The sequence below is a fragment of the Paralichthys olivaceus genome, chromosome 10, assembly GCF_024713975.1.
Source record: "Paralichthys olivaceus isolate ysfri-2021 chromosome 10, ASM2471397v2, whole genome shotgun sequence".
Classification (NCBI taxonomy): domain Eukaryota; kingdom Metazoa; phylum Chordata; class Actinopteri; order Pleuronectiformes; family Paralichthyidae; genus Paralichthys; species Paralichthys olivaceus.
The window spans coordinates 9,868,008-9,880,844 of NC_091102.1; the positions used below are offsets into that span (position 1 = coordinate 9,868,008).

General features: G+C 38.6%; 3 protein-coding genes across 4 annotated transcripts; all 3 read left to right on the top strand.

Annotated features, from left to right (window-relative positions):
• Positions 1-338: 338 nt before the first annotated feature.
• On the top strand, positions 339-5,057 carry LOC109631030 (claudin-10-like). 2 transcript variants are annotated; one of them, XM_020089592.2, is made up of 5 exons: positions 339-712; positions 3,510-3,671; positions 3,753-3,834; positions 3,921-4,025; positions 4,148-5,057. In XM_020089592.2, the coding sequence occupies exons 1-5, from the start codon at positions 499-501 to the stop codon at positions 4,302-4,304; spliced, it is 720 nt and encodes a 239-aa protein (XP_019945151.1). In that variant the 5' UTR covers positions 339-498; the 3' UTR covers positions 4,305-5,057. The 2 variants fall into 2 exon arrangements, with proteins under 2 accessions (XP_019945151.1, XP_019945150.1); XM_020089591.2 differs by lacking the exon at positions 339-712 and adding an exon at positions 2,415-2,860 and having other exon boundaries at positions 4,148-5,056.
• Positions 5,058-5,400: 343 nt separating this feature from the next.
• Positions 5,401-7,724, top strand: cldn10l2 (claudin 10-like 2). Its single transcript, XM_020089590.2, has 5 exons — positions 5,401-5,774; positions 6,608-6,769; positions 6,869-6,956; positions 7,034-7,141; positions 7,225-7,724. The coding sequence occupies exons 1-5, from the start codon at positions 5,543-5,545 to the stop codon at positions 7,412-7,414; spliced, it is 780 nt and encodes a 259-aa protein (XP_019945149.1). The 5' UTR covers positions 5,401-5,542; the 3' UTR covers positions 7,415-7,724.
• Positions 7,725-10,782: 3,058 nt separating this feature from the next.
• On the top strand, positions 10,783-12,410 carry LOC109631027 (claudin-10-like). Its single transcript, XM_020089589.2, has 5 exons — positions 10,783-11,062; positions 11,151-11,312; positions 11,396-11,477; positions 11,584-11,691; positions 11,796-12,410. The coding sequence occupies exons 1-5, from the start codon at positions 10,831-10,833 to the stop codon at positions 12,028-12,030; spliced, it is 819 nt and encodes a 272-aa protein (XP_019945148.1). The 5' UTR covers positions 10,783-10,830; the 3' UTR covers positions 12,031-12,410.
• The last annotated feature ends 427 nt before the right edge of the window (positions 12,411-12,837 follow it).

Consider the following 12,837-nt stretch of genomic DNA (forward strand, 5'->3'; position numbering starts at 1 on the left):
TTCCATGGAAACTAATACTCCGATGGCTGAGAATAGTGGACATGACGTAAAACAACATATATGTTCACGTATGACCTGGCAATCATTAGTCATTTGTTGCCAGATATTTCATGCAGAAATAGATGAACTAGTAACTGGACTTTGTCACAACGCCCCTTGTTTTTAGGATTACTCATTACTCCTTTATTATTTTTGATGTTAATGTGATACCCAGTCTCCTTTTTCACACTAAAACACGGCCACACAAAAGAAGCCTTTCAAATACTTCTCACCAAAAAGTAATGACTAACCGCCAGCTCATGCTTCCTTTACTAAATCACTCTCAGAGACCTGTGTCTCTCCCTCACCGCTAGAGATGAGACAAGATATGTTGTCTGTAAATCATCTCACTGAAACACATGTCCACTGTGTAATTTCCCTGCCTGGGGTGATTTTATTTCCTCTCTTTTTTTTTCTTAAATCTACCAAAAGACCGTTATACACATTCTAACCCGCCACATGGCAGGTTTGCAGATCCTGGCTTTTGTCAGCGGCCTTGCTGGGCTGGGGGCCACTATTGGTGCCACAGTGTCCAATGAATGGAGGGCCACCAGCCGGGCGTCCTCGGTCATCACAGCGACCTGGGTCCTTCAGGGTCTGTGGAACAACTGTGCTGGAAATGCCATTGGAGCGCTGCACTGCAGACCACACCATACTATCTTTAAGCTGGAGGGTAAGTTCAGAGTGTCATGACTGCCACACACACAAAATCTGTTCAGTCTTTCCTGAAAACATTCATTGTTAAATACCTTGATGAGTAAATGGTGTTATGTGTCTAGTGTGTGAACATACAGATAAATGTATGGTAACATTGTGTATATTCAAGGAAGATGCTTTATGAGATATCCCGAAAGGTTTTCTTATAGTTTTCATTATCAAGCACTGAAAACTATTCACCACCAAAAAGACATGTATCACCTTGTTTCTTTATGATGTGTAAAGTTATTACTGCTGCCAATTCTTTCAAAACTCAAAATTTGAAGGGCAAATTCTGAGCATATTCTGATGTAGAAGACTTTTAAACATCTTTTTCCACAATACATATTACCACTTTAAATATGGATTTAATACATCATTTATAATGACTATTGAAGATTATTAGGGGATATATGTCTGTAAGGGATCTTATTGTTCTTACATGAATGTCTCTATTATAGGATACTGTCTGACAGTGTATTGTCAGTAACAGACTTTGTCTTTGTCTTAAAAAAGGTAAATGGTAATGATATATTCTTTGAACTAACTTTGTCAAAGTCAACAGAAAAATGAAATTATCAAAGCATGTGGTAATATAATCTCTGTTCCAGATTAATGCTCTCATTTTGAATTTGTGTAAATGTGTAATCTTTTGTGGCAAATGTCCAACTGAGAGAGTCTGAGTCACAGAAGGTTCAGCAGAGGTCAAGTAAACAGGAAGTAAACAACTGTATTATCCATATTGGACTGTACTGTATTGGTTAGCAAGAGACAAAGCATAGCTCAAAAATCAACAGCAAATTAATTTACAATGTTTTGTGAAAAGCCTTGTGAAATCGTTCTTTGTTTTTTTGCTCTGTCAGTGCATTATTTATACTTAATATTTATTTATTTTTTAATACATTTTTGTTCATGATTTTCCTTTTTACCAGTTCAGTTGATCAGTTCGATCATTTACTTTTGATTTTTGTCATTTTGTTTTGTTTGGGGTTATGAGTGCATTAACCGTCTCATCAATGAATTGGGACACAAATCTAATTCATGGTTCATTGTATTTTATGCTATTGAATTGTTTATTGTTGAGTTGTTTGACTCTCTCCACATGTATCTATTTCAGTGTGTGTATATGAGTTGCAGTCCTCCACAGTGCACACTGTAGTTTCTGTCATCATGCTACTGCCACCATCCGATAGAGCTGAGAATCACGGTGTCCATAATTATGCAGAAATAAATAAGTGTTGAATCAAATAATTAAATATACTGTATACATAAATGAGAAATTTGATACATTAGTAATGAAAATAAATGTGAATAAATATACATTAATACATTTACAAATATGGATTATATTTTCTATATATACCATTATCTATTAATGTATTTCTATATCCATTCATTCATTTATTCATATATATCTATATTTAGTTATTTCTGACCATGTTTTGAGTGTATGCATTCTGAATGCCTTGTTAATTGCTTTTGTCCTGTTTTAGTAGAATTTTTTGTACTTGACAGTTTAAAAAAAAAGTACTTTCCCATTATGGTCTTACAATCACATATTAATCAAATTGTTGTAATAGTACTGGACATGATGTCAACACAACAATACTTCTTTGTGTTGCTTTAGTCCCAATCATCTCTCTGTGTGTCACGTGTACTGTGAGGGGGTGGACGTCATTGTAGACCATTGGCTACTTGTGGATGTTTCAGGCCAAACTCCTCCCTACAGAATTCAACTCTTCACAACACATTAACTATCAATCGCAGCCTCTCCATTGAACTTGCTCGTTCGGAGCCGAGCCACATTTTCCACAAGCTCTACCAGCCAGGGAACCATTGATTATTCTAAGTCCAACAGCGACTGGAGCGGAGGCCTCGGTTGAGCTGAGAACTCTTCTCTGCGGTATGAGCAGCATGTTTCAGGAGATCGTGGCCTTCGTATTCAGCACCTCAGGGTGGGTGCTGGTGTCCTCCACCTTGCCAACAGACTACTGGAAGGTGTCTTCACTTGATGGAACAGTCATCACCACTGCTACCTACTGGTCCAATCTGTGGAAGACCTGTGTCACCGATTCAACAGGAGTCTCCAACTGCAAAGACTTTGCCTCCTTGCTTGCACTGGATGGTCAGCTCTTTTTCATGTTTGTTAATCGCTTACTTTTCCTCCATTTGACTGCACTCGTTTCTTTAAGTTTATAATGGTCTTGATCGATTGTGTTGACTTAAGCTTCTGTTTATTTCCAGCTGAAGAGCTCTTGGTAATATCTCATATTGTCATATTTCTTTCATTACAATTTTCTGTTGTATCAATCCCTGATTCTCTAAAATTTCCTTGAAAAAAATGAAGCTGAAGCTCCTTATAAATCCTAAAGTTGAATTCAAGTCCCAGAGGAATGGCTCATTTACTTCCAAATATGTCAATGTTTAGCCTCAGCTCTCTGAGCCTGAAAGATGTGAAGGAGATTTACTGGGAACCTGAGGCAGTTTACCACGGCTGAATAGTTTCAGCAGGTTAAACCGCCGAGGTAATATTTACCTCAACATCACATCTGAACGGGAAATTTAATACCAGGGCAGTCACCACACTAGCAGGAGTGCTTAAAGATAATTATGGTCACTCGTGACAAATTGTACGTCTTGCTTAATGTGTAAATCGTTCAGAAGGTCAATGACTCATTGACCTTGTTGTGTGCGGAAGTGAGAGACGCCAGGGAGCACAAGCACAGGGAGGGATTTAGACGGCACGTGCACTGAGCTCTGTTTCATTTTTGCAGGTTACATCCAGGCCTGCAGGGGACTGATGATTGCGGCCATCTGCCTGGGTTTCTTCGGTTCCATATTTGCCCTCGTTGGAATGAAATGCACCAAAATCGGAGGAACCGACAAAGTCAAGGCCAAGATCGCCTGCTTTGCTGGAGTTGATTTCATTCTTAGTGGTAATTATAGTGGACCTGTGGAATTATTTGTGTTATAGCATTTTCTGTTGGTCTAATTTCACTTTTTCATATTTGTCTCAGGCCTCTGCTCGTTGTCGGCATGTTCCCTTTACGCCCATCGGATAACATCAGAGTTTTTTGACCCAATGTATATTGCACAGAAGTAAGTGCCATGTATCTGTGTATCCATAATGTTTAAATATAACTCAACCAATTCAGTGACATTACTTCATTTCTCTTTGTCTCTAGGTACGAACTGGGAGCGGCTCTCTTTATCGGCTGGGCAGGTTCAGTACTCTGTATCATTGGAGGAAGCATTTTCTGTTTCTCCATCACAGATTCCTTCACCAAAAGGTTTGTATGAGATATTACAGAGGATATGTGTTATAAATAACCTCCTGAGTATATGGTTTTTGTTCTGTCATATATTCTGTCTGATTTATGAAGATGAATCTGTGTTCACTCTCTCTCCACAGCCGTAGACAGGCAAACTATATCTACAAAGGTGCAGCCTCACACTCTCATATCTCATCGTACCCGAGAGGGCAGACAAACTCTGTAAACCAGAGGCTGCCTCCAGACTACAGCAGCTCCCCTGGGAGTCAGCACTTTGATAAGAATGCATATGTTTGAAGAATGTGAATATAAAACACAATTATTTGAAGCCACTGGTGAGTCATATATTGTCTACCAACAGCAACATTTGTGATATTCATCTATGACTCACCAGGATACAAGTTTATTTTACATTTATGTTTCTTCCAGGTGTATGAGTTTAAAGGTATATGACATTTCACTTTGCTGGGAATTGATATTTTCTATAAAGTTTCTGCATTTCTGTATTTAACAGTTCTACATATTGCTGTATATTAAATACATTTTAATTAATATGGCACTTATTAGAGCACATACCTCTGCCAAGTCCCATGAATTGAATCAAGCTACACTGTATTTCACACACTCATAGATCTCTTGAATATGCACTTTTTCATAAAAGAATATATATTGTTTTCTAGGAAATTTGTGAAGAAAACAACCTGGATCCACCCCATTATCTTGATCTGTCCCAAAATATATAGAAATCCGTTCAGTAGTTTTCACACAATCCTACTAACACACAAATGTGTCTCATACGGCAAACGATCCAAAGCACAGTTTTGTAAGACATTTCCTTTGTTGGTTGTACCTTGTAGCTGTAAATGACCTTTGTATCCAAAAATGTTTTTTGTATGATTTTATATTAAGTAAAGCTGAAGGTTGAAAAAAAGAGGGGGGGGCGGGCATCTTGCCATTGTTTCTATAAGAACAGAAATGTGCATGAGCAGTCTCACTTCCTTAACACAACAAATAAATAGAAATAAAACTGATTAAAATAAATACTGCAGTTTACTTTGTGTCTCACTTGTTTTGTCAACAGATGATGTTTCACCTCCTTGTCACTGTTTACACTTTATACTGAGATGCTCCTTCAGAGTCTCTTTACTTGAATGTGTAAAGGTGGTAGAAGACAAAGATCAAACATGTATAAGTGGGAGCAAGCCTTATTTTGACTATGAATGCATATTAAATGTGTTATTGCTACGTACCTCATTGTAAAAGGGACTTAAACCCGGAAAGTGATGTGAAATATCGAAAGGAGGTGGCACACTTCAGGGAGTTTACAGTAAACATCTCACACGCTGGTACAGCGCCCTCATCAACACTAACGGCACACTGTCATACCCTCCACACCTCACTCTTACATCATCTTACATCTGCTGACCGCTGAGCAGGAGATTGCACTTATTGCACTTTCAGCACTACACTTATATGAAAAAGTGTAATTACCCAGCTCAGCGGACGCTTCCTGCTTCGACTGAACGAATCCGGACATGAAGAAACGACTGGTACAAATCCTTGGCTTCTTGATTTCGTCTCTGGGATGGGTGTTTGTGCTGTGCACTATGGCCATGGACTACTGGAGGATCACACAGTTGGGCGGACAAGGAGGCTCCTTCATCATCAGAGTGGCCTGGTACTGGTCCAACCTGTGGAAGGATTGTTTCACTGATTCCACCGCTGTCACCAACTGTAGAGACTTCCCAGTGCTCTGGACCGTCACCCGTAAGTGCTCAGAATAAGTGCTTCTGTGTCTGCCTCAGTTTTTGTAAATGAGCAGATAGAGAATGGCACAACCACTCATGGGTGTTCAAAGTGACACTAAGATAATACAGACAATGAGACTGTGACTATAGAATAAACTATAGTCTTAGAAATGAAAAGTTAAATTAATAAGGAGTTATGTGACTGTAGGTTAACTTGGTTACCATCTCTCTTCATTTCAGTATTTGTGTGAGAAAAAAAAACATCTTCTTAATAATTTGACATTATTGACTTTTTTAATCTAACAAAATAAAATGTCATGATTGTAGAGAAATAGGTTGGGTTATTTTTTAAGCCTTTGACGAAATCACAATAGGCAACAATAGTTGAACACAATATTTGCATTATGGTAATTATACAATCACTTAATAACTCAAGTTACGATCCCTTTGCCTGGTAATAAGGATTTTAGTTGACAACATGCTCTACACTGTTCAGAACTGGTATTAACATCTGTCCTAAGAAGTTGACAGCTCAAAGTTCTTCTGTTCAACCCTGGTGATAAAATGTGTCCTTAATGTGTCCCTCCTGTGATCGAATCTCTCTTTCCTGCTCTCTATGCTGATACGTATATGTAATTTCTGTGACTCTGTCCGTGTCTGTGTGGACTTCCAATATCCAGGTTGTTCAGACATCTGATAAGGACGGATAGATGGATGGATGGATGGATGGATGGATGGAGGGAGAGATTTTATTTCTGACAGTCTGACAGGAAGCGAACACTGGAAACTGAACCTTTTCTGTCGAATCATTTTTGTGTTTTGTCAAAACCAAACTCTTCCTGTATTCCTCAGCCTTCGTCCAGGGAGTTCGAGGATTGCTGATGTGCGGGTTAACGTTTGGATTCTTTGCTGTAGTGCTTTGCTTTCTTGGGATGGAGTGCACTTTCATCGGTGGAGCCGATAAATCCAAGGACAAAATGGTTTTCGCCGGTGCAGTATTCCATGTGGCTGGAAGTGAGTACAGATCATTGCATGCGTGTGTTTGTCTTCGTAAATGACAAAAGACATTTAACCCTCATTGTTTCTTGGTTTCATCGAAACCTCTGCACACAGGTGTGGCGGATGTTGCTGGCTACTGCTTGTACATCAACAGAGTCGCCAGAACAACCTTTGCTGCCAGTGTAGGACCAGGAGTCTTACGGTACTTTTTTACACTTCCACAATATATTCATAAAAGTGTTGACTCTGAACTTCAGAGGACTTTGTTTTGCACTCCAGGTATGACCTAGGACCTCCCATATTTCTTGGATTGGTGGGATGTTTCTTCATCCTGTTGGGTGCAATGTTTTATGCTGTGACAGTCTTCAGAGTAATCTGCCCCGAAAGGTATCGAAACCATTTATATTTATTTTGTTTTTCTGTACCTGCAAAGGTCATAGTGCCTCACTGCATTTTTCGATGTCTTACAGTAAAGTGCTTTATGCCAATCAAGGAGGCACATACATGGTCCCTCGCTCCAGAGGACAAACGTACACTGGATACTACGGACCCTCATTGCAATATGGATCTTACCTCGGCTCGGGATCCAGCAGCTCCAAGATCTCAAAGCTCTCTCAGACAACACCGACGAAAATCTCAGAAAGAGATGCATTTGTTTAGCATCTCCAATCTTTTGTTTTTATATATTTGATCCAAGAGACAAGCAGAAAACAACAATTCTGACTGACAATGAGCATATTGTAGAGGATTCTCCTTCACCCTTCTCTTTGAGCACCATATGTACAAGTTTGTGGTGTTATTCACTTGTTGATGTTTTGTTTTCATGAAGCTGGTCACATTCTGTATGAAATAAATTGTGTTTACGCTGCAGTCATTAACTATATTGTCATTTAATCAACAACATGTACTACAACTGGGAACATTACTGGAATAGCTATGCATTAATATGTAATTAAAAATTTAAAATCTGTACCTGGCAATGTGCCTTTACAATTATTTCTGTCTCATGGGAGAACTTGTATTGTTACACCAGTGTGTCCTCAGTGTATTTCATTTCTGTCACTCTCATCACTCTGCATTGTGCATGAAATGAAAACAATACCAAATATCGACTTCATCCAAAAGGTACACAAAACTGCTTCGGTGCTGGCAGACTCCTGGGTACCAACAACAAACACATCCTCAAAGTGACCTTCACAAAACACAGCAAAACATGTGATGATGTACACAAACCCTGTTTTACCTCCTCTGAGTGTGTGTTTGTGTGTGTGTGTGTGTGTGTGTGAGTGTGTGTGTCTGCGTCTGTGTCTGTGTTTGTGGTTACATACGTTCATTTAGTGTGTGTTTCCATATTCATCCAGAGAGGAGGCTGTTTCAGGCCAATACCTGAGACATGACACCTGGAGTATGTGACTGCAGGTGGAATTCCATCAATGCTTGCAGTACTTCTACCACTAATATTCTACTTTTTATTGATTTAATGTTGTTCTTCACTTTTTAAGTCTGGTATTGAAATGCAGTTTTTATTAGTAGTAATATTATTTAAAAAATGATAATAAGGATAACAGTAATAGTTATTGTTTTTATTATTATTATTACTACTATGTCTGTGTCACTGTCTGTCTGAGTGTCTTTGGTTCTATATTTGTCCTGTTTGGAATGAAATGCACCAAAAATCGGAGGAAGTGAAAGAAACAATGGGCGGATCGCCTGCAGGTGTTTATCTCATTCTAAGTGGCGAGTAAGTGTGCTGGTGGAATTATTTATGTGACTGCATTTTATTTCTACTTTGACTTCTTCTCTGCTCACTGTCAGCATTCTACATTTACGGACATCAGATCACATCAGAGTTTTTTGACCCAATGTCTTTTGAACAAAGGTAAGAAATATTGTGACAATACAGTATATCCAAAAAAAACTAAAAAAAGCAATTCAGTGACAATGCTGCTTTGCTCTGTGTGAAAGGTATGAACTGGGAGCTGCTCTATATATTGGCTGGGGAGGCTCAGTCCTCTGCATCATTGGAGGCAGCATGCTCTGTTTCTCCATCAAAAATTCCTTCGCCAAAAGGTTTTTTTGAGCAAAACATGCTATATTAACATTATATAGAAGACACCTCTTGCAAATAACCAGCTGTGTTTGTCAATTTTGATGAGTCATATACTGTGGGTGTTTGATTTGTATAGAAACTGTGAGTCTGTGTTTTTTTCTCTTCACGGTCACAGTCAGGAAATCTCTATCTACAAAGATGCAGCCTAACGTTTTCATATCTCCTCGTACCCAAGAGGGCAGGCAAGCACTGTAAACCTGCAAACCTGCAGGATTCAGCACTTTGACAAGAATGTGTACCGTATGTTTGAGGAATGTGGATGTAAAAGACTTTTAGTTGAAGCCACTGGTAGGTCTGAAAAGATGTACTACATCTGTAAGACAAAGATTAATAAATGAAACTTAAAAAAAGGATGTGTCTTATAATTATACGACAAATGATTCCAGACCACTTGTATTTTATTTTAGTAGCGGTATATTGCAATAACTTTTTTATATGACATTTATTTTGTTGGTTGTATCTTTAACTGTTAATAAACTGTAATGACAATATTCAAAAGTGTGTCAGACATAGATTTCTTGTTTTAAATTATTTGACTGTCAACTAACATTTTGTAATAAGTAACATTAAAGTTTAAACAAACTGCTGCATCTCTTCTTTGAGTCTATAAAAAATGTTTTGTAAATAATGTGCAGCTTCAATTTCTTAGGCAGAGAATATGAATAAAATAAATGAATCAGGGTTGAAACAGATGATACAATACTTTCTCATTAGAATTACACCCGCATGTCTTCAGAGGGCAAAAGTTTACAGTTTATGGTTTTATAGCATTGAAAGAATGACAAACCATGGATGGGTGCATACAGTGACACAAGGATAACACAATAGGATTTTTCCACAGGGTACAGAAACATATAACATTCAATCATTTCATTTTAAAGCCTTAAAAAGTCTTAAATACCTTAAAATATTAAACACACAGCTTAAATACATTTAGGTTCATTTAACAGTTTTTCTGATTACCTCCATTTTTTTCTTTTCTTTTTTAAGAGAAAAATGTTTTGGCCAAATGCATGGTTTGTAATGTCTCCATCTGTTTTTATTCTTTCTCAATTATAGTAAAAAAAAAAAAAGTAACAAAACTACAAACAAGACCCACTGAAATATTGTAGTTATAGCATGTGACATTGATTTACACTACTCAAAATCTTAAAAGTAAACACTTTTTGTAGACTGAGAGAACCAGACAAGCTTTAAGAGTTTTTATCGCAGACCTGTTCAAAATGACTGTTTTCATTATTCATGTGAAAACAACTAGATTGTATCTAGTCCTCAGTGTGATCACCTTTGAATAACCCATTCAAAAAGTATTTTGCATTTTCTCACATCATAAAATCTTCCTGTTCCTCTCAGCTTTAACCCGGAGGGGGGGGTTGCAAGGATAATGTGCGAGTCATAACAAAGGAGAACATGTTTATTGCTGGAGCAGTGTTTCATTCTGCCGGTGGTGAGTGTAGAACAGACATCCTACAGTGTCACTGGAAACGACCTTCAATATTTCTTGGAATAAACTCTCAGAAATTCCCTCCAACTGCTTCTACATCAACATGATTGCTATAGTAGCCTTTGCGGACAGGGTTTTTTAGATTTATCCATAGTAGGCTACTGTATATCATTTAGCTTGAAATGTAAAAACAGCTCCCTTTAATTCATAATAACACAAACAAATCTGGTGTATATGTATTGTGGGATGTTCAGATCTTTAACCATTCATATGTCACACACCTCAATGGTGCACAAACCTGAAGCCATGTTGGCTCCTGAGTACCAACAACAAACACATCATCAAAGTGACGTTCACAAAACACAAGGGGAAAAAAGTCCAAGGCAAAATATGTGATGATGTACACACACCTTGTTTGTACTGTGTGGGTGATGGTGATGCTCACGTGTCCCACAGTTTGGGCTCAGGAGCCGGTGCAGAGGCTGTGAATTGTCCCTTCTCCGGTTAAACTTCGATACAGACATGGGTTACAGGACCGTGGTGATGTACATGGAGATATGCTGCTTTGTCGTCTGTGTGTCCGGCTGGATCCTGGTGTGTTCAACGATGCCAACAGAAATCTGGACGTGGTCTGAGGTGGACAGCATCGTCCTGACCACTTCCAATTATTTCTCCAACCTGTGGAAGGATTGTATATCTGATTCCACTGGAGTATCTGACTGTAAGGGAATTCCATCCATGCTGGCACTCAACTGTGAGTAAAACCATGATTGATTTAAAGCAGCAGTTTTACAAGCTGTTTGTAGTGCATGCTCAACATTGTGTCTGTTGCTTCTGGACAGGGGACATTCACATGTGCCGAGCTCTCATCATCATCTCCATCATTCTGGCTTTTTTTGGATCAATCCTGGTCTTAGTGGGGATGAAGTGCACTAAGATTGGGGGATCGGAGATTGCTAATGCAAGAGTGACCTTTGCTGGGGGGATGAACTACTTTATCGGAGGTAAAGTTTTACCCCTGAGGGTTATTCTAAAAAAAACAGTCACTGTGCAATAAAATGTCTAATAAGGACATGTATTGTTCCAGGGATGTGTTCCATGGTCGCTTTCTCTTATTATGGAAACAAAATTACATCAGAATTTCAAGACCCAAATTACAGAGCTCAGAAGTAAGTACAATAGATTCTCACAACAACAAACTAATCTACATGCATCACAATATTTCATGAGGGGAAAAACTGTAACTTAATGATTTTTCTGTTTTTTCAATGCCAGGTTTGAAATAGGTGTTGGCGTCTTTGTCGGCTGGGGAGGCTCCACCTTACTTGTTGTTGGAGGCCTTATTTACAGTATCTTTGCCGGGAGGGAAGGATGTCGATCAAGGTAAAATAGTCCTGCAAGATCCAATCTTAGTTCCACCCACCCGTGAGACCTAGAGGAAAAACAAACAAACATAACCATTCATCTTTTGGATTTCTTCTCCACAGCTCCAAACGCTACCCTCCCTACCAGTTTCCTGACGCCTACACGGTCGTCCCGACAAAAAGGGCCCCAACGTCTTTGGCCCGCAGCGAGATGAGGGAGAGCAGGAAATCCAGGAACACCAGTGAAAGCGGACTCACCAGTATCTCTGGGCTCAGCAGCGTCACCAAGACGACATCGAGTAATGCATCCGGGCTCAGCAGTATCACCAAGACGTCAGGAAGCAACGCATATGTGTAAAAACAATGAGTGGATTCATTTCAAATGTAAATTAATATTAGTAAGTCCACACTTCAAGGCTTCAATGGCAGCCTTCAAATGTAGTCCTGTTCATAACAGACAATTTGATTTTTCATTGGAGAAAAAGCACAATAACAAGACATGAGGCTAAATAAACATTTGAATCTTCACAAGGTGATTTTTCAACTGAACTATAAAATGTGCACTTTGTAGAAAATCTGTTTTCTCCCACGCGTAATGCTAATTTTCTCTGTAGGTAGAATAATGGTTCAGTATGATGACATTTATAATATATAACATAGTTTCAGATTTATTCTGTTAAAAATCATTGTTTATGGTTATACATTTTTAGGAGTAGAAATAAACTGTTCAACACAGAATGCTGTCAGACATTCAGTTATTGTAAGATATTTTTATAAATGTGCAACAAAACAAAACTTTGATATTGATTCATAAAAGAAAGGTGTTTAACGTGAGCATGAGAATTTTCATGAGTTTTCGCATAAGTGGAAATGCTCCCTGATCTATCTATCTATCTATGCTCCAACTTTTCTCTCTCTCTCTCTCTCTCTCTCTCTCTCTCTCACACACACACACATGCATGTCTCTCTATAGTTGTGGTGACACTCATTAACATAATGCGTTCCCTAGCCTCTAACCCTAACCTGAACCATCCAAACTAAAAGCCTAAACTTAAACCTAATTCTAACTCTAACACCAAGTGTGGATCCTCAAACAGCTCATTGAGTTTGAGGGACAAACTAAAATGTCCTCACAATGATGGGATTGAACCAAAATTGGTCCTCA

Bases quoted from the DNA above. Each gene is read 5' to 3' on its own strand.
- LOC109631030 (XM_020089591.2), top strand. From the start codon at position 2,641: ATGAGCAGCATGTTTCAGGAGATCGTGGCCTTCGTATTCAGCACCTCA. The intron at 3,672-3,752 runs GTAATTATAGTG...TATTTGTCTCAG, and splicing joins AGTTGATTTCATTCTTAGTG to GCCTCTGCTCGTTGTCGGCA. The intron at 3,835-3,920 runs GTAAGTGCCATG...CTTTGTCTCTAG, and splicing joins CCAATGTATATTGCACAGAA to GTACGAACTGGGAGCGGCTC.
- cldn10l2 (XM_020089590.2), top strand. From the start codon at position 5,543: ATGAAGAAACGACTGGTACAAATCCTTGGCTTCTTGATTTCGTCTCTG. The intron at 6,770-6,868 runs GTGAGTACAGAT...CTCTGCACACAG, and splicing joins AGTATTCCATGTGGCTGGAA to GTGTGGCGGATGTTGCTGGC. The intron at 6,957-7,033 runs GTACTTTTTTAC...TTTGCACTCCAG, and splicing joins GTAGGACCAGGAGTCTTACG to GTATGACCTAGGACCTCCCA.
- LOC109631027 (XM_020089589.2), top strand. From the start codon at position 10,831: ATGGGTTACAGGACCGTGGTGATGTACATGGAGATATGCTGCTTTGTC. The intron at 11,313-11,395 runs GTAAAGTTTTAC...GTATTGTTCCAG, and splicing joins GATGAACTACTTTATCGGAG to GGATGTGTTCCATGGTCGCT. The intron at 11,692-11,795 runs GTAAAATAGTCC...TCTTCTCCACAG, and splicing joins AGGGAAGGATGTCGATCAAG to CTCCAAACGCTACCCTCCCT.